The 20,181-nt window shown below is 35.9% G+C and overlaps 3 protein-coding genes across 4 annotated transcripts in view; 2 read left to right on the top strand and 1 right to left on the bottom strand.

Annotated features, from left to right (window-relative positions):
• The first annotated feature begins 55 nt into the window (after positions 1-55).
• LOC149702559 (uncharacterized) lies at positions 56-1,136 on the top strand. Its single transcript, XM_089866417.1, has 4 exons — positions 56-79; positions 188-356; positions 433-674; positions 933-1,136. Exons 3-4 carry the CDS (start codon positions 468-470, stop codon positions 1,092-1,094), a joined length of 369 nt encoding a protein of 122 aa, XP_089722543.1. The 5' UTR covers positions 56-79; positions 188-356; positions 433-467; the 3' UTR covers positions 1,095-1,136.
• A 532-nt stretch (positions 1,137-1,668) lies between these two features.
• Positions 1,669-7,090, top strand: sax (type I BMP receptor saxophone). 2 transcript variants are annotated; one of them, XM_089866414.1, is made up of 8 exons: positions 1,669-2,064; positions 3,254-3,387; positions 3,462-3,666; positions 4,147-4,449; positions 4,517-4,887; positions 4,978-5,227; positions 5,286-5,416; positions 5,495-7,090. In XM_089866414.1, exons 1-8 carry the CDS (start codon positions 2,010-2,012, stop codon positions 5,624-5,626), a joined length of 1,581 nt encoding a protein of 526 aa, XP_089722540.1. In that variant the 5' UTR covers positions 1,669-2,009; the 3' UTR covers positions 5,627-7,090. The 2 variants fall into 2 exon arrangements, with proteins under 2 accessions (XP_089722540.1, XP_089722541.1); XM_089866415.1 differs by lacking the exon at positions 1,669-2,064 and adding an exon at positions 2,633-3,154.
• A 1,297-nt stretch (positions 7,091-8,387) lies between these two features.
• Positions 8,388-20,181, bottom strand: part of LOC149702557 (inositol-trisphosphate 3-kinase homolog) — a 49,924-nt gene continuing 38,130 nt past the window's right edge. The window contains exons 2-7 of the mRNA XM_089866416.1: positions 11,935-12,420; positions 11,553-11,793; positions 11,392-11,464; positions 10,924-11,314; positions 10,607-10,780; positions 8,388-9,959 (exon numbers count right to left, since the gene is read on the bottom strand). Of these exons, the coding sequence (XP_089722542.1) occupies positions 9,891-9,959; positions 10,607-10,780; positions 10,924-11,314; positions 11,392-11,464; positions 11,553-11,793; positions 11,935-12,048 (1,062 nt within the window). The 5' untranslated portion in view covers positions 12,049-12,420 and the 3' untranslated portion in view covers positions 8,388-9,890. The remainder of the gene's footprint in view (positions 9,960-10,606; positions 10,781-10,923; positions 11,315-11,391; positions 11,465-11,552; positions 11,794-11,934; positions 12,421-20,181) is intronic.

The raw sequence follows: 20,181 nt of genomic DNA, 5'->3' as shown, positions 1-20,181 counted from the left end.
GGTTTAAAAACATAGAAAAGAAGTCAAAAATCTAATGACACCTCCATAAATTTCCGAAGAATATAATAAATTAATTCAGGTATACTTCTTCACCCCTTTTCAATAGAAAGTATTGGCAAAATTGGGAAAGAAATTGGTAAAAGAAACATTTTGCGTGAAAGATATTTAAAAAGCTATTCAAATCTAGTTACAGCTAAACAAAAAAATAAAGGCTAGCTACTTCTAGCAAGGATATTATTCTGTCCTAATTCTATTACCTGAAAAAAATTCACCCTAACCCATAAAATAAAAATCAAAACGAGAAAATCTTGTTAAATTGTTCAGTGGTAATATCTGGTAATATTCACAGCGCGGGGGTAAGTGAAACGAATTAAGTTCAAAGTATTTAGCTTTAAAAGGAGAAATAAGTACAAGTGTTTCGCGGTTTTTCAGGAGAATTAAACCTAGGCCTAATTAAAATTCAGGCAATGGCAGAACGAGACAACCAAAATAATTCCCAAGCTAGGCCTAATAATGAAGCCACGCCGATAGACTACGGACAAGTTTTATCCCATTCCATAATGTCTATTTTTAAAAATAGCCGTACCGATGGTCTAAAACAACATTGCTACAATATACTCGGCGTAACTAATTACTACGATGGCGAAAGGGTGCTAAAAGAAAAATATGAAATGGTATATTACCTTGAATTCAATATTCTTAAGTCAAAATCCACGATTCCATTTGATTGACGTTCGTTAGGCTTAGCACGAGCATCATGTTAAGTTCTCTCTGATGGGATTGGGGAAACTAATATGCAAACTGAAGAACTTAACCACTCCCCCGTACCAATTTGAAAAAATGCTAATTTACAAAATTGCATTCATATCGTGGGAAACTGCGTAAAATTTAAAATATGGTGAAATTAACAAAATTTCTTTTTGATTAAAAAGATTAAACAAATGCGCGATAATTCTGCGCCTGAAGTAGAAGCACAACGAATTGACGATAGTTCTGAAGATATGCCTAATGATGAACCTGATGAAAATTATGATGATGAACTCGAAAGTCAGAGTGAAGATGGAGATGATGAAGATTTCAACTCTTTGGAATAATTAACTTTGAATAATTTCAATAAACAAACTTAAAGTCAAAAACACGGAAAATGTGGGAAAACAAATATTTTTTGCCTATTCTTTTGGTGATTTAAATAAAAGTACAGGGAAATAGGTCAAATAAGAGAATAATGCCAAATACCAAAAACGTCAAAATAAAACGAAAATAACTTTCCCCAAATATTCAAATTTACTATATGTGTTTTTCTAAAGTGAAAATGAGTTTATGGTTTTAAAATTCTCCCATAGAACGGTTGACTAGGGTACCATGAAGAAAATTACACCTTTGCTCACTCAAAAACCAACTTATACTTTCTCCCGCCAAATACATGTCATTTTATGCAAAATTAGCATCGTAGAAACAGTTTTTTCGGTGAATAATTTCCTTAGACGTAAGGTAATTGGCAAAAAGTCAAAAGAAACATTTTAGTTGGCCAAGTTCCTTTTCGAAACGCATCATAACCTTTCCTTTAAATTGTGCGGGTTTGTAAATTAGTTTCTCCCGACGCCGTGACCCCAAATCTAGCAGCACCGTACAGCAACGAAAAGTTCGCGCTTTCTTTCCCCCTTCTGCCCTCCCTACGTGCTTTTGTAAAGGCGGCAGACGGGCTGGAGATCGTAAATAATCCCGAAAAACATGTCAATATCACTTTTAAACAATAGTTAAAAAGTCTAAATTAATTTTTGATAAAGATATATACCTTCCCATCAGTGTAAAGTTATTAATAACTTTTAAAGCTTCCGTAAAGCCATGAGTATAAACTCATCAAATGTACTTAGTGTAAGAATTTGGGACCCAGCCCAAGTCTTAGCGGCCCATTTAGGGTCTCCCGCGGTGAACCTTTTAATAAAAAGTTTAAAACAAATCTCCTAATTCTGTGATACTTCGTAATTATACCAAATTTAAATTAAAAAATGATTCAATTACTACTTCTTGCAACATCGACGGTCATTTTTAATCTACAAATTGGTAAGTTTTATTTTATTTTTTTTTATTTATTGTGGTTCAGGTTGTTGTGGGTGGTTCATATGAAGCCAAGTTTTCTATATATAAAAAGAGACACCTGTATAAGCAAGGCATCTTTCGATGTTGGTCAAATTCAAATCTATTTATGGCAAAATTCGGTTGAAGAGAAATCCATGGCTTCCTTTAATGTTACCCACCCAATCACCATCTTTGTCAGTTTCGGTCTTTTGTTAAAGATTTAGACCCCAAAAAATCTAAACCCCTACTTCCTCTCTGAACTATTAGTAACACTCGTTGCGTCAATTTATCCTTAAAGTACTAAGGAAAGGTTTGGGGTCTACGACTTTCATCAGAGGGGCCAGTTCTGACCCATTGATAATAAGGCAAGTTAGCCTGTCGTGTTACGGTTCCTTTGTGACTCTAATGCCCAACCCTCCTTTTGACACCTTGGTAAACTTCTTTGAACTTACACCTGGAGTGGGGAACCGACATTTGAATAGATTTTTATGCCCCCCCCCCCTGAAAGGTTACTAACATTTTTTGAGAGTTTGGCTGGCATTGCCAAAGTTGTTACCAAATTTTAAACTTTAGTCATGGATAAAGGAAAGAAGTTATAGGATCTATTTCGCGATTTCACTTTAAAATGAAGTTAAATCGGTGACCCGTGCGTAGAAAGTTGTGAAAAAAAAAATTCGGTGTTACGTTTAAATTTGTGTTTAAACTAGTTTGAATTTTTGCCTTAATTTTGCAATTAAAAATTTATTAATTGCGTCATATTTGCTCAAAAAATACGTGTTAAATTCGCGTTAATATAAAAACATTAGCAATGCCTCCCAGAAAGGGGAAAAGAAAAACATTCCGTCATATTCCCCTCATTCCTGGTGTGTTTTCTACCTTATGTTAAATTTGGGAAATACATGTCGTGATTTAAACAACTAGTTTGAATTTTTGCCTTAATTTTGCATAAAAATTTATAAATTGCGTCATATTTGCTCAAAAAATACGTGTTAAATTCGCGTTAGTATAAAAACATTAGCGATGCCTCCGAGAAAGGGGAAAAGAAAAACATTCCGTCATATTCCAATCATTCCTGGTGTGTTTTCTATCTTATGTTAAATATCGGAAATACATGTCGTGATTTTAACAATATCCGTCAAGTAAGCTAAAAAAAGTGTATATATCTATCTTTCAGATCCGGTTAGTGCTAGCACATTACCGTTAGATTCGCCCCGAATTTTGATCAGAAATGCTAGTACCCTATACCAGTGTCATATGTGTGAAACAACATTATGTACCGATTTGTTAACATGTGACAACGCATTAATGGTAGGGAGTTAAATTTGGCCTAAAAATTTAAGACCCCCCCAAGTTTTAGATCTAATATTCTCGTAAAAATTCAGTGTTACAGTTATAGTGTAATAGACTCGTATGGTAAAACCACGTATCACAAGGGTTGCGTTGTAGATCAAAATCATATTGGATTCATATGCGGTACCAAACATCACGAAGACAAAACCCAAAATACTCAATACAGCGGGAAATGTTGTAGGGGTGATTTTTGCAATAATGGATCGTTCCCAACATTAGCCCCCAAAACTATACAAGGTACATCCTTTTCGCTAAGTTCGTTCATAAGATATGTTCCATAAGTTTATCGCTGGTTACTGAGAGCTTGTCATGAAGTGATTGAAGTAGGTCATAGATTCTTGTAAATCGACGCCTGGTGAGGCTCTGTCAAAGGTTTAGTACAGACTAAATAGGAAGAAGTTGAAGAACGCTTGTGGTCAATAGGGAGATAACAGTTCTGACCCTGAAACGTTACACCCTTCTATCTCTTACTGGAGTTTCTTCCCCCTAACGGTTGGAAACAGTATTCTACGCGTAAAAATGCCAACCAGAGGGGGGCTGCGTGACGTCAGACTATCTCTTCCCCCTAGCCAGTTGTTAGCTCCCTATTCTCGCTTGTCGTTCTCGAACTAGCTCTCAGTAAGTCTCTATCATTACGAAGTATACATATTGTCATACTTATGGAAGGAACATATCTTATAAACTTTCGGTTCGATGTAATTAAAATTTTACTTACAGCGCCCAGTAAAGCGGAATCCAGTGAATTGTCTAGGATGTTGATACCGGTCTTGATACCAGTTGCGGTGTTAGCGATCGTCACGGTGATTGTAGTATTAGTGATCAAGAAATTCCTCAAGAAACGTTTACCATTAAGAAATTCGGCTAAACGTTTCTACGAAGATGACTTAACCGCGATAGCGGCGGATGATAGTACCCTTAGAGAAATGTTGGACCATTCTATCACATCCGGTAGTGGCTCTGGATTACCTCTTTTGATTCAGAGAACTTTAGCTAAACAAATACACTTAATTGAATGCATCGGTAAGCGATTGCGTACTTCAAGTCTTGTCTTACCAAACAAATTAATCTTTCGCGTTTTAAATTGAAGGCAAGGGTCGTTTTGGAGAAGTTTGGCGAGGTTCTTGTCGAGGTGACCAAGTTGCTGTCAAGATATTCTTCTCAAAAGACGAAGCGTCGTGGTCGAGAGAAACTGAAATATACAGCACGGTTTTGCTTCGACACGACAATATCTTGGGTTACATTGGTTCGGACGTTACCTCGCTTAACAGCGTGACTCAATTATGGTTGGTGACGCATTACCACCAATTAGGGTCACTTTACGATCACCTTAATCGCGTCACCTTTGATACCCAACACATGATGCGTTTGATTTTGTCCTCCATTTCTGGCATTGTTCATTTGCACACCGAAATTTTCGGTACCAAAGGAAAGCCTGCCATTGCCCATCGTGATATTAAAGTTAGTTTAACCTTCTTAATTTAATTTAAATTAACTTAAAAGCATTTATATTCACAACTTTAAATAACCTTAACTTAATTCAATTTCCAGTCAAAAAATATTTTAGTAAAGTTGGATGGATCTTGCGTTATCGCTGATTTTGGTTTAGCCGTAATGCACACTCAAGAAACGGGACAAATGGATATACCGCAAAACCATCGTGTTGGAACGCGTCGTTACATGGCTCCTGAGATCTTAGACGATTCAATTAACACGACTGTCTTTGAAAATTTTAGACGAGCTGATATTTATGCCTTTGGTTTAGTCTTATGGGAAATTTGCCGAAGATGTCAAAGTGGAGGTTTGTACAGAATAGTTTCTAACGATTTTCAGCGTTCAACTAACAGTTTTAACGATAGGTATTGCTGAAGAATACAAACCTCCATATTGGGATTTAGTTCCAAATGATCCTAGCTTCGAAGATATGAAGAAGGTGGTCTGTACTGACCAACAAAGACCGGCGGTACCAAATAGGTGGACATCAGATAATGTAAGTTTTAAAGATGAGTTACTTAATGAGTTAACTTAAAACGTTCTAATTACGTCTGATGCTTCATTTTCTCCGCAGAATCTTATGTCTTTAGCTAAAATAATGAAAGAATGTTGGCATCCGAATCCATCTGCTCGTTTAACCGCGTTAAGAATAAAAAAGACTTTGGGTAAATTAGCGGTAGCGGATGCAACAAAAATTTCAGTTTAAATTTTATCGGTGAAACGTGAAACGGTGAGAGTGTTGTAGCGAAGCAAAAAACCCCGTGTGTTTGTTAGTTATTATATTAAGACAATGGTATATTTTATATACGAAAAGACTTTGCGCGCGCGTTATGGTAGGAATATATCGTCGGTAGGAATAATATAATAATTGTCTCAAACGTAATTAATTAACTACACTACACTATCCTACCCCGTTTTTAATAATGAACTTCAGTAGTAGGAAAGTTTGTGCGTTTTGTTTGTTTGTTTGTTTATTCCGTAATACGCGAGAATATCCCAGTTATTTTTCGTTGTTAATAGTGTTAACTTAAAAGGGACTGCGAAGAAGCTATCGGTGGGCTGGTAAAAATGATTTGAAATACGTCACAGGCACGACGTGACAACAAGATACAAAGACTCCACATAGTGTGGGACTGGACATCTAGTCCTTGTATTTCGCAAGATTGCAGCGCCAATTCCCTGAAGTGTTTGTTTTCGAAATAAAACGAACTAACCCTTACCGAAAAAAACCCCTCTAAACACGTCTTCAGCCCAACCTAAGATGTGTTTTAGAGGTGGTATTTTCGGTAAGGGAAGCTTCTTTGAACCACGCTTCTTCTCGGTCACGTGACTCTGACGTATTTCAAATAATTTTTACCCACCCGCCAATGCGCTCTTTACAGTCCCTTTAAAGATTAAACCAGAAGTAGGATGAGACTAGAAGTAAAGAGCCTCTAGCGTTGGAAGTAGATTCTGGCACTAGTGAACAAATTTGAGGATTTTATGCCACCGCTTCCATGGCGCCTACACTAGAGAGAAAAAAATTGGTCGAGTTCCAAAAACATTTCCTAAACCCCCCCTTCCCCTCAACCTAAAGCCGCGGAACACGGACAAGGCGGGTGCTTGAATCTAGTTCGGCCGTCTACCGCCACGAGCGTAGATCACGTTTTGAAGGGAAAATTCTGAAACCGCCACCAGAGGGCCAACCGTTCGTGGGTTATCAAGAATATTCACTTTCGCCAAGTGAAGAATTTAAATTTGGTTAGCTCAGTACTTCTAGTCTCATCTCACTTCTGATTAACGTAATAGCAAAGAAATCTTTTGCTAATCCCCGTATTATTATTATTATTAGTGCCAAGGTATTTTAGTTTTAAATCATTGTTGTCTATTTTCGCCTATTTTCTTAGTGGTTTTATTTTTTTTTTTAAACGTATGCCAATATGTATAGTATATTAACTGGCTTTATGAAAGCCATTCATCCTATATGCACTTCCACCACCACCACCACATCTACCTTTCAAAGAAACAAGAAACGATAGTTTTTAAATTTAAAGAATCCTCATTGGCTTTTAAGATATAAATTAAAGCGCTTTATCATTAATTAATTATTGTAGTGTAGAATTATTTTTAAATGTTTGTATTTAGTGTATAAAGTTACTTTTATATTAAAAAGAAAAAAAAATAATAATAATAAATACGTACCCGAGTGATTTCTTTGTCTTGCTTTGTGAACTTTGAACTTACGTTACAATTAGGTAGTTTCGTGCTATTGGGGTAAGTAAAGGTTGTTGCACTTTTTATCACTTATTATAGGGGATTTACGAGAGGTATTTCTGTGGGCGCTGCCATAACCTGTCGGCGGCCTTTAGTCAGTGGCTGACATTCCCTGTCGTTGAACGCGCTCCGTAGCCTTGGCAGAACAACTCTCCGAAAAAGGGGGCGGTAACCTCGTAAGTCCCGTATAGAGTGCTGTCAGAAGCGCCGGTGTGACGTCACCCATACTGTTTTCCCATAAAGAAAAAACGGTAACTGTCATGGCCGCCCATTGCTAAAGGCAGACTCGTGACGTTTAACCTTGGATCTGATGTCACCACTGACAGCACTCTATAGTACCATCAGTGTTGGTTTCAAGTAGAGTTCGTACTGGGGGGGGGGGGGTTATTAATCGGGGTTGTGGTCAAGGTATCGACGAAAACCACAAGTCGAGGGTCTGGGTCGCACGCGTCAGGGTAAGACAACATATAGGTTTCAGGATTGCAGTAATATTATCAAAAATCGTAAAATAATAATTTGGAAATTAGCTTTAGCTTATTTACTAATAAGGGGGATTATTATATATCTCTACTGGTATCGGGCTACGCCATTTTAAAAGAAGAGGTAAAGACACCGGTCCGCGACGTGCAGTATATAGAGAACCACAGGGAGTGAACTTTGGACTCGTATATTTCAAAAATAGACCAGCCCAATATTTAGCCCAAAACATCAATGGTTCCAGTCCAATTGCAATATAATTTTTTTAATGATTTTGCCAAATGTTGGAGATTTCTAAATAAACAACTAACAGCTAATGGTTGCTACATAGAAGTGCATTTGGCGGTTTTCCAACCCAAAACAATGTGGCATCACTGAAGAATTAGTTGACTAAAAAAATCATTGATATTGGTTTCGCAAGTTAAAGGAACTCTAGACTGTAGTCAAAGACTACTTGTACGAATTCGTATACCCAATGACACAGTCACTTACTCTAGGCCAACACAAGTCAGATTTCAAAGTACAAAACTATGAAACATTCGACTTGATTGGCCAAAACAAACCCTTATAGTCTTACACCACCACGAACTTCGTCGTGACGTCATATTATACCCTCCTATCTCTTACCTCGATTTTGGGGACCATATTGGACCCTTAGTCGTCAGCTCAGGCCATACAACGTTGACGTCGCGTCCCCGTAGCTCCTATTGAAATGCGTCTATAAAAAGCCATACACGTTTCACATTTGAGTTTTTAATTATGTAATGGGTAATAAATAGTATATACATAAATATACATCGTTTTTTTTTTCTTTTTCTTTTTTTCTCTACTAATTTGGATGACAGTAGTTAGTAGTCGCGGGTTTTGGTTTGTTTTTCTTTTTTTTTTAATCAGAGAAAAAAATACAACCCTTTTCTTTCGATAAAAGGGTTGAAAATCTCCAGTCAAGATGAATTTTTAATTTGGTTTTTCTAATAAGACAATAATTTTAGAAGAGAGAGATTGAAAAATTGAAATACAAAACATAGAGAGACGTTCGTTTTGAAAATTAAACACATTCGAAAACGTTAAATTCGGAATTAATTTGATTTTTTTTTCTTTTGTTTCCAATAAATCGGATCAAGGATGCTTATACATCATTTACATATCGAACACACGATTTTAATGAGACCTTTTTATGTTAATTAATTAATATTTGCTCAAATGCAAATAATTACGCAGGGTGTTAATCAATTGAACATCGTACGATGATGGAATTTTTTTTTTATTTTTTGCTTGAGACTGTTTTATTTTTTTTTCCTTTCGTAATAATAATAATTATAATTAACTACACCCTGATTACGCGCATGCGCTCAATTAAAAAGAATGTAATATTCATTAAAAAAAAGTTTTAAAAAAATAAAATGGTAGGAGGAGGTATTTTGTATGGCTTTCTTAAAAAAAAAAAAAAAAAAAAAAATAAAGAAAAAAGAAATTGAAAATTTTCACTCACGCAGCTGCGCTTAATATTAACGCGCGTTTTAACACAAAAACGCAACGCATAAAAAACACACGCAAAAATTGGTGACGCAACCGCGATCATAAAAAAAAAAAAAAAAAATTGGGAGACTAGTTCATTCATTTATTTATTTAAACACATTTGATTTGTTTGTTTGTTTGTATTTTTAGATTTAATAATAATAATAATAATAATAATAATATGGTTGGCACTTGGAAAAAAACAAGAACGTAATAGTTTCATAGTTTCTAGTTTGTTTGTTTGTTTACGCTGCAAAAACTCGCGCACATTTTAGGAAGAAGCGCGGTAAGAATGAAATAAAAAGGCGTCGGACACTTCATAGCGTAATGTAATCTCTAAGAGTTTTTAAGAATAAATAGTTAATGTCTGGCACAGTGTTGTTGTTATTGTTGTTTTTCTTTACTTTTAGCGTTGTTTGTCGCGTATCACCCGGCAACAACGACTTTCAAACAAAACATTAACGGAACTGAACTGAACGGAACGGAGAGGAATGAAATTCATTTAAACTTAAGCGAAATATGGAAGATTTTGTTATCGTTTTTTTTTTTTTTTTTTTTTAAATTCCGTTGTTTTTTTAAATGTTAAATGTTTGTTTTTTTCTCTCGTTAGGTTTAGTATTGTAACCAAAAACAGCTCGTAAAATGGGGGATGATTATGAAGAACGTCTTTTTAGGGGGGTAAGGGGGGGGGGAAAGGACTAAATGCGATTATTTCCTGTAAACTAAACTGGAGTACTACTACTAGACGTCTCTGGTATAGTACTACTGGAATCGTCGCAACTTTCCAAAACCTTTAGTAGAATAATAATAAATAATAGAGAATTAATTATTATTATTATTATCAGAAGGGGATAATAGAAAAAGGATGACACTCTGAATCCTCTTAATGCTTTAGTTATGTAACGTCATTCTTCCCAGGCGAGGGATCCCTTTTAGTTTGCTTTCCCGCTCATCAAACTACAAATGGGTAACTCTCGCACCGTAAGGTGAATTCTATAATTGTTTGGTATTTACTAAATCCCCAACAATCATCCCACTAACCTTGATTGTCTTGACGTGGGACAAAAATGCGCAAGCGCATGCATGCGTCTGGCCAAATATTTAAACGCTAATAGAGTAATGATGAGGGAACTATTTATCGCGTATGTGATTCGTTTTAGTAACCTTGCTCTAAATGATACGATGTTGGGAAGAGTGACGTTACACTTACCCCGCTTTGTGCTCGTACACTTCTCTCGGAGAGAAGTATTATATACTTCTGTTATTATGTTAATGCAGCATAATAATAACAAGTTAGGCCTGCACGTTGTTGTTATTGTACCCAAATATCAAAGCTCTATCACTAACAATGTGGAATAGTGATAAAATGTTAGGCCTGCATATACGTCATAGTACCCACATCTTATCTTAATAAAACATCACAAGTTATAGTACTAACCTTAATGAGATTATCTAGACCAAACAAATAGCCGTCTTCGTGATTTCCTAGCACCCATTTTGATCTGTGATCAATAGTAACATTCTCCGGTACAGGAACAGTTTTCGCAAAATCAATCATCCATACTCCGACTCTCTGACTATCGTAAATCAGCAGTAAACTGCTACCAATCACCTTAAAACAAATTAAGGAACAATCCGGTTGTTATTTTCGTGCAACTCCGCTGCTACCAACAACCATAATTACGTTTCAGGTCTTATCACCGTTAATATCTTAATTTATATAGTTGTAAAAGGTTGGTAAGTAAGTTTAGTTACCTCGTGATTTTTGAAGAAATCCGACTGTTGAAATTTGGTCCTGATACGTTTCACTTTCTCTAAGAATTGTTTGCAGACCCGCTGCTTGTACTCCTTGTCTTGTCGGTCCCCACTTAGGAAAGAGTTCATAACTTCCGTTACTGTCTCGACGCTCCTAACGAGTTTAAACTCGGTGCTTGGTTCGAGCTGATTCTCTTTCTTGTATCCTTCAATTCGGAATCCCAATGTCGAGGAAGAACTCAAGTCTTCGCGGAACTGCATGTAACGTAGTTTGGTAATGGCTTCCGTCTCGCGTTCTTCGGGTGTTGGAGCAGCTGGATCGACTTTGACCATCTTCTCGTAGAGATCTTTCCTAGCTGCTAGATTCTGGACCTCGCTTTCCAGAAACGTCCTGTTTTAAAAGTCTCACGAGTTAATTCCTAGAAGTTTGAAAATTCCTCAAGAAAAATCAAAGAAAGATGTAATTACCTGGTCCCCATTTTGATATCCATAATGGCAGGGTTCTTAAAATTGAATAGTAGATCCTGCATTTCAATAAAATCTGAGGTTGCATCGAGTTAAGGAAGACATATCTTTGATAGTGTTAACTAACTACGTTACGTTTCATTAGTAATTAATAAAAAGGATACGGTCTGATTGATATTCTACGCAGCGATAGAATTTGGGCACAAGATCCCGACAGGCTTCAGTCTCCTTCATTAGCTGTTCGTAGGTTTCGACTTCCGTATCCATGCCGGAACCTCTTTTCTTCCAAAGTGAACCTGGACCAGCCACGGCGAAAGACCCTTCGTGACCCGATAACTGAAACCAGCTGTTCGATCGGTTCTTGAGCAAGACATCGCTGGCGGGAGCGCTCAACTCCAAGGAATTCTAGAGGTGGTTAAGGAAAGGGGAAATATTGTAATACTATTCTAAAAGACTTAACTATTTTGAAGCCAGGGAATTTTGGACAATGGGTAACACTAAGCCGGGATGGGGTAACGAATATGGCTCTAATGAAAAGTAGCCTACCAGTGCTAGCAATTGTAGCAGGGTTAGGTCATTGAAATCTACATTCTGAGCTTTGCCTTCAAGCCAATAAGAAGAGCAGCAGTCTAGGGTTGGTTGATGGTCGCCTCCTACCATGCCGCCGCAGCTACTGGCGGTCACCACCGCGCCATTTCCACCATTGGAACCATTTTGGAGATCGCGAGACGAGCAAGAGGAACTCTTCTTGGTGGAAAAGGCGTTCTTGGCCAACTGCTTCCACTTTTTGCGCGACGTCTTTTTATGTTGTTGATTGTTATTGTTGTAGGCGTGAAGAAGCGAGTTGTTGTGATTAGCGTTAGCCGTTGTTTGAACGCCCGGCGCGGCTGGTGGACCAATTCCAACGCCTCCGCCCAACTGCAAAAGGTGATTGTGATGGTTCGCCGCGGTTCCCAGCACCTCTCTGGACTTATTGGCATTCTGCAAAAACGAAGTCAGCTCAGCGGCTTTCTTGTCTCCCGCATTGGCTGCCTACAATAGGAAAATGGAAAGGAATAGGAAAATTTAGGTTGGGAATTCTATCAAGAGACCTACGGGAACTCAAATCTAACCGATTATAAACAGTCGAGCAGGTTTCCAATTAACTACGTAATCCCGAAAAAACCTACGTATACAATTCTAGTATAACCCAACACATCCGTTCTAAATCGGATTCGTTTCATAGTTATTACGAAGCAATAACCTTTTGGTACTTGATACCGATATTAATAAAACCCCCATTATATCGAAGACCCGTAATATATCCAACTAAGCAGAATAGCAATGACCTTTTTCCGGATAAGGCCACTCACTAATCACAGTCTAAAAGGAATTGGGATCCTAATTTCTTTTTCCAGGCACAGATGTAACAAACCGTTAGGATAGAAACTTTGTGGATGAATGGGTTTTGGGGGAAATCACTACGGTAGCTATACCTTACAGCCAAAGGCTGCTCCCATGCCCAATAAAAATCGGGGAGCCGTGAAAAAGCGAGAATCCAGGATGATGGTTCTTTGGGAGACGTTCCGGAGATACCTATCTTACTTACAAATTTCTTTTGCCCAATATCACGCTCGTAACCCTAGAGTAGATATCTCTCTTTTTTTCTTGGTCCCTTTCCGTTCTATCGCTTTAACAAGATTACGCAAAATGGATTTGCAAAGAAGCTATTCCGAGCTCAGCTTTCTACAACAGAAGACAAACAGCGCGTGACACCCAAAAGAATGTTTCCTCCAAGTTATAAGTTAAAACTAGATTAACCTCGAAGTTATCATGACTAAATTATATTACACAGGGGATAATAGAAGGATGAAACTTTGAATCCAATTAATACTTTAGTTATGTTACATGATTCTTCCCAGGCAGGCTAACCTTTTTCATTTGCTCAACTGCTAATCAAACTTCAGGTGGGCATCGAACCGTGATAGGGTACTAAATCCTCGGCAATCAACCCACAAAAAAGATATTCGTTACAACATACCCTTTCTAGATGTCAATCTCTAGTGATATTGTGATAATTTCGGGTTTATTAACTTCTAGAGAAGAAAAGCTAAAGATACCTTAGAAATGCAAGTTCAGTTACAGTCACCAGTAAACGAAACGTTAAGTATAATGAAATAAAGTCGTACTGGTAGGGATCAATTTTTATAGAGAAGTATTATACATTTTGGGTCGGACTCGGATATTGCGTTCACATACGAAAATGTATATGTAATATGTTTCCACATAACACCTGCGATTATATATATATGGACCAAAAGTTCTAAACGTAAAAGGGGCGGGGACAAGTGAGTACAAGTTCAAAGCGACAAGCTATGATTTATAGTGAACGTAATTAGTTACTGTACACGCCATAACGAATAAGCCCTATAGTGTTCATTCAATAATTGTGAGAAACGTGAATAAGCTAAATTATCAATTTGAATTAGTTCCGAGTAAATATGAAAGTTTCTGAAAGAGAAATAGAGATGTTTCTACATTCTGGAAAGCTTTCTTCCATATTATGCACGCTTGTACCTGACTAAAAGAATCAGCAAATTTACCTTCCTCTTCCATGGGTCATGTGACCAGTAGCCACAAGCAATGGACCCATGGGAAGAAAGTTTGAGCAATATTTAATTTATCAAATCCTGAAGTAATTTTTCGAAAACAGAGTTAAGAAGGGCTAGATACTTTAAAGCATAATTTGATACGTTTAATTATCTAAAAATTAAATTTAAAATACATCTGATTAAGCTTTTGTTCATTATTGTTATCAACACACTGACGTCAACAGATATCCAAAAAATTAATACCTCTCTAGAATTTATCATTTTCAGCTCTTCCGTTGTCATTATTTCAATAAGAAAATAAATTATCTTAAGAAACCATCCAGACTTTTAAAAGTTCAACAGGTCAAACCTCCTCAGACTTAATTTAAGTTTTTCTTTACCAAGAACTTGAATCTTGTTCCTTACTTAACCAACGTAACCTTTGTCCCTAATATAACAGGTTTCGCTACACTCAACTCTACCACCACAAACTCAAGCATCTTTATGGAACATTATTAAATAAAACTACCACCAACCAACCTTGGGGTGAAGTAAGAAGTTTATGATGGATGATCAATTGAGAAGCGATACTACATTAGTTGGGGCAAAATTAAGTATAAATAGAAGAGATACGACCTTCTTACGTCTCTGTCTAATCAAACCGCGTTGACTTTATTTGGTAGGACGGTAAACCACAACCCCAACCAAACTTGACACAGCGTACAATATCCTCTCGAATTGTAAAAGGCTTAAAACGGAAATAGCTAGTTGCGGAGATTCCTACGTGGTTTCAGTATCCTGCTGGGAACAGACTGAGAGAGACAACTTAAAAATTCGGCTTGGAACTAAAGTAAATTAACTCGAAATGGATAGATATTAATACATCCCTATAGAAGTTATCAGAAACAAGTAACTTAAAGTATTCTTGTACATTTTCATTATATTGAAAGGAAGGCAACTCCTTTTATATTTGTGAACTGCAACCTACAATAACTTCGGACTACTTTGTAACGTTCTCTCTTTAAATGACGTTGGTATTCTATTGAAGTACGTATTACGTATAAGCCAAGAGCACCCTTAACCAATGTATCACGCGTTCAACTGACAAGTCAGGGTCAAATACTGAGAATCTATAAAAGAAATAGCTGCGTATTTCTTTTTTCGTACAGATTTAAACCGTCAAAACAGGATTATGGCAAAATATGAACAAACGATTTGCCAAAAATATCACATCAATTTATTTCGTCTTCAAATAAAATCCCTCTTTACAATAACAATATTTTTCTCAAAAGAAATTACTACAAAGATTGTAGTAAAAAAACACCCATCTTCTGACGTAGATAGGGGTTTTTTTTATACTTGCCTTCATTGTAAATTTAGTAAGATTGCGATGTCTAATTGAAATCCTTGGGAAATTTAAATTAATAATAATAATAAAAGAAAGGGCATTGAAATTTAATTAATTTTTAAAGATTTGGAATTAAAGTCAAGTTGGGAAAACTCCCGTTTTCCATAAATTATACAATGCACCCATCGCAAGGTTATAGAAATAATGAATAAGGTAAAATTTTCATACTTTTTAGAGTGCTTTTAGAATAAATTATCAAATTATTTTTGGATGAATATGCAAAAAAAAACGTTGTACGTTAATGAGATAGTAATAGACATTCCCGGGTTTCGGCACCAAATTATTCTCTATATTAGTTTTTATAAACCTACTTCAATCTATCAAAAAATATTGCCTTTCTTATTTTCCCACAGTTTTATTAAACCTAAAATAGTACTTATATTATAAACAAATAAATAAAATAGATATGCAATGACCTCTTACGACATATAATTCCGATAAAAATAATAATATAATTCCGATAAAAATAATAATAGCGTCATAAATTTGATCCAAATACAAAATTAGAAAGCTATTTTTCTTTTAAAAAAAGTGACTCTCTCTTGCTCTCTAGAGAGAGTCGGATTTCATCGCTATTTGTATAAATAAAATAAAATGAAATAAAAAAGCGGTTTTGTATTACAAATCGATATACGCGATAAAACAAAAATCGGGACGCACGAGTATCTACATCATCATAGTCGACGACGAATGACGCAAATTCTTACGTTAAACGGAGCGATTGGGCAAATATCGAAATGTATATCAAAAAGAAAAGAAAAAATAATACAATCTAACGCTTCTATTTTTAGTTCAAGACGGAGGGAGACTTAAAGAAAAAAACAGTTATGACGTCACCACCCGGTGAAACTACGTTTTATTTATACTCCATTTTCGAAATATTTCCCGATTTTCGAATAACAAAGGTAACTTTTTTCGGTTTAATTTTTTTATATTTCTACGTATCTAAAACTATGGTAGTCGAAATAGACCTTTTTCAAAATATGGATGGGGGTAAAATTGAGTATGGTGTTTGACCACCTTGTTTTTCCTTAAGACTGAACATTGGTAGGTAATTTGAAAACAATGACGTTATAGTATGGCTTCGAACAAAAGGACTTTGGTGAAGAAATGGTAACTATTAAGTAGACTATACTTCGGCCCCTCACCCTTTAAAAATGGTCTATTAAACGCTAAGTACTATCCCTTTTACGGAATTTTCGCGGGAGCTGATAGAAAATACACCCAGTCCTGAACGTAGGCATTTTTCCTAAACACGTGTACCAAGCAGTGAAAACATTTCTAAAGGGGCTCGTAGTAAATACATAGCCTCAGTAAACACTGCAAGGTGGCTTCACCCGACATACTGACAGTTACCAAGATGAAAATATTACATTTACAAATCCTACTTCATGACGTTAACATCCGTTTTAACTAAAACAAAAATAGGAGACGCGAATCTTGTACAGGAAACAAAAAAAATAAAAAAATAAAAAAAAAGATTCAATTTACACCGAAAAATTAGAAATTCAGTATTCAGAAAAATGTTTTAATTTTTTCTTCGCCGCCCTTTTAGCCTTCAATCGCGTCGTCGTCGGAGATGGGAGGACGGAAATTGGGGAATGCTTGTCAATGTAGATGTAATAAAAATAAAAAAGTTACGATTCAAGTTTACGTTTATAAGTATACAAGCCCCATCATCATCATCACCATCCAATCCATGGAGGACTCAAGTCGAGAACACGCTTCTTTTGTATAAGTGTGTAGAGACTCGAGAGAGAGAGAGCACCGCAACGTGAGCGCCCATGACCCTATTCGGGTCGGGGTGCCTTGCCTTTACATCAATATATACACACAGAAAAGAGGAGGAGGAGGAATTTTTCAAATTAAAACGAGGGTTCTTTACCGTCCCGAAATTTGCAAATTAAATTTTGAATAAATTAATATTTACACAGAAAATTTTCTATTTTCTCTTTTTTTTTCAAGCTAAAGAAATAAATTGAATTTTCCATATCTTTTCAGAGCCTTAATTTCATTGCATCTTTATTGATTAGGTTTAGGGGGCTTGGATGTAAAATGACCATTCTATAATAACATAGATCATAAGGTATGTTCCATAAGTTTGTCACTGACCACCATAGACTCAATACGAGTTCAGTTGGGTTAGGTTCAATTGCGGGGTCAGGCTACCGTCTTTCATTGCACCTTTGTTGATTAGAGTTAGGGGGCTTGGATGTAAAATGACAATTCTATAATAACATAGTTCATAAGATAAGTTCCATAAATTTCTCACTGACCACCATAGACTCAATAGGAGTTGGGTTAGGTTCAATTGGGGGTCAGGTTACCGTCGTTCATTGCACCTTTGTTGATTAGGAGGGGGCTTGGATGTAAAATGACCATTCTATAATAACATAGTTCATAAGATATGTTCCATAAGTTTCTCACTGACCACCATAGAATCAATGGGAGTTCAGTTGGGTTAATTTCAATTGGGGGTCAGGTTACCGTCTTCTAGCTAGCCAGCAACTGGCGCTCACAAGTTCGGAAACAGCTCCCTTAGTTCAAACTACGTCCCTAACACTGTCTTTTCAATCCCCAATCTACTACAATACCCTATAATTCGCTACTTCCACGACGTCGCTAAGCTTGTTCTATTAATTTCTCTTTTTAATTTTTAATTCATTTGGTCTCGACACGACATTGGCTATGATTATTCAGTCGTAACCGTGAAACGTTTCAGCTCCACCTACTTTTAATTCTAGACTCTTGTTTGAAAAATGTCTGCGCCTTGTCAAAAGTCTAATATTTAGTTTTTTTATTATATCTTTTTTATTCTGTTTCTCTTTCCTAAGTGGTACACGTAGGACTATTATTGGAACAACCGATCACTTTATTTGCAATGACCTAGATTGCGTAATCTAAATTTTGGAATCAGCTACGAGAACGAAGCCAGCAGCGTGAACGCAAAAAAGAGTGGTTGGTGTGAAGAGAAAAAGGCGTAAGTTGAAAGACAAATTATATTAATTCTATTGCTATTTAAGAATTGAAAAAAAAGCATATATATTTTTTATCCTTTCTGCTCATGCGCGTTAGACATCAAAGACAAAATGCGCACCGAATTTAATTTAATTTAATTCAACTTAATTTAAATGGAATCTCAACTTCCCCCAAGAGTCTAAATTCTCTCTACAGACATTTAAATCTGAAACCCACGCATTTTTTAGGGTCCTTTATTTAGAATGTATTTTGATCAGATTATTTTATTAAATTACAAAGGTTGAAAGTCAAATTTCAACTTATTTTTAGAATAATTAAATTAGTTTTAAGTTACGAAGTTCAGTAAACTGTAGTTAATTACATATTTTCCCACTATTTCTTTATATTTAAAATAACAGCGGTTGCAACCGTTATTTACTTTTAAAATAACAGCGGTTGCAACCGTTATTTACTTTTAAAATAATTCAATTAAAATTTAAAAGTAATTTTCCATGACCACTTTTATTTGCAAAAAAATCAGAATACTTGGTTTAAAAATATTATAGTTCATGCTAGAACTACTATAGAAAAATTACCTAACAAATTCTATGAAATTTCCTGACTTTAAATTTCGTAAATTTTCTTCAGGTTTTATATTAAAATCCTCATAGATATATCCAGGTATTATGGCAACCCTGAATCAACATTACGCCTGCTTAGTAACCCAGGTATTTATGGGTGTGAGCCAAAATGAAATTCCCAAGCCACCACCACCACCACCACAAAAAAGAAACCATTGTCTCAATCTTCCAAAGTTCAAGAAGAAAAAAAATTCATGTCTATTGTTAGAACGGTGCTAAGCCTATTCATTATATTTCAAAGCCTAACTATAGGTAATATCCATTATCTCAAATCTAAACTTAATGAATAACGGGGTGGTATAAATCTCTTTGTATTTATCCATGTGACCTCACGAAAAATATAAATTAATAATACACTTAATATCCATCCATCCATTGTTTCAATTAAATTTCTTAATCGGGGCGTTCTAGACGTTTATAATGATTAAGCTGACGTAAGCTATGACCTTAATTATTTCCTTTTAATTAGTGATTCGTGTATATTTGGATAAAGAAAAAATAAATAGAGAAGAAAAAGTAAAAAGGATCTAATCCTGGATTGCACGAACGTCTGTCTGTCTGTCTGCGAATTACGTATTTAGCTATGGGCAGCCAATAATCTATGTCGGATTAGCTGCATTGCGACGGTGTATTCTAAATACTTTTTCTAAATAAATATAATGTCAATGAACTTCTTAAGAGTTAGATCATGGCAAGATTCAATAATAAAAATAAAGTCGAAAATGTTCTTTGGCCCCTAAGGGTAGAGTTATGATAGAAGTGTTTTAGAGATGACCCCTTAAAATTAAGTAAGAAACCTAATTAAATTAAGGAGTCTTTCCTAAAACTCTTCAATAACTCATAACTTGTTTAAGGTGACCCTACTTATGGCAAAAATGTCATGGAGGTTACGGGTTACATTTACGACTCAAAATCGATTTCCCATAGAAGCCACTGTACTTACATTGCATAACCATAACATATTACTAAGCCTAATTCGTAATTCCCACGCCACATAAATTAGCTCATATCTGACATCATCATCGCCCCTTCTTATCTTGAAGAGTCTTGCAATTGAACTTTGGAGAAATCAACACCATCAATAACTATATAAACTTTTAAATACATAACCATAACAACATATTACTATTAACAATTCGTAATTTCGACGTCACATAAAAGTGGCTTATATCTGACGTCATCACCCCTTCATTTTAAAGTGTATTTCGAACTAAAC

This window comes from Phalangium opilio, unplaced genomic scaffold (assembly GCF_054372755.1).
Source record: "Phalangium opilio isolate 3A_F unplaced genomic scaffold, DU_Popi_V2 ptg000017l_1, whole genome shotgun sequence".
NCBI classification, from domain to species: Eukaryota; Metazoa; Arthropoda; class Arachnida; order Opiliones; family Phalangiidae; genus Phalangium; species Phalangium opilio.
Note: the sequence above shows the minus strand (reverse complement) of the source record. Positions and strands in the feature narration are given on the sequence as shown.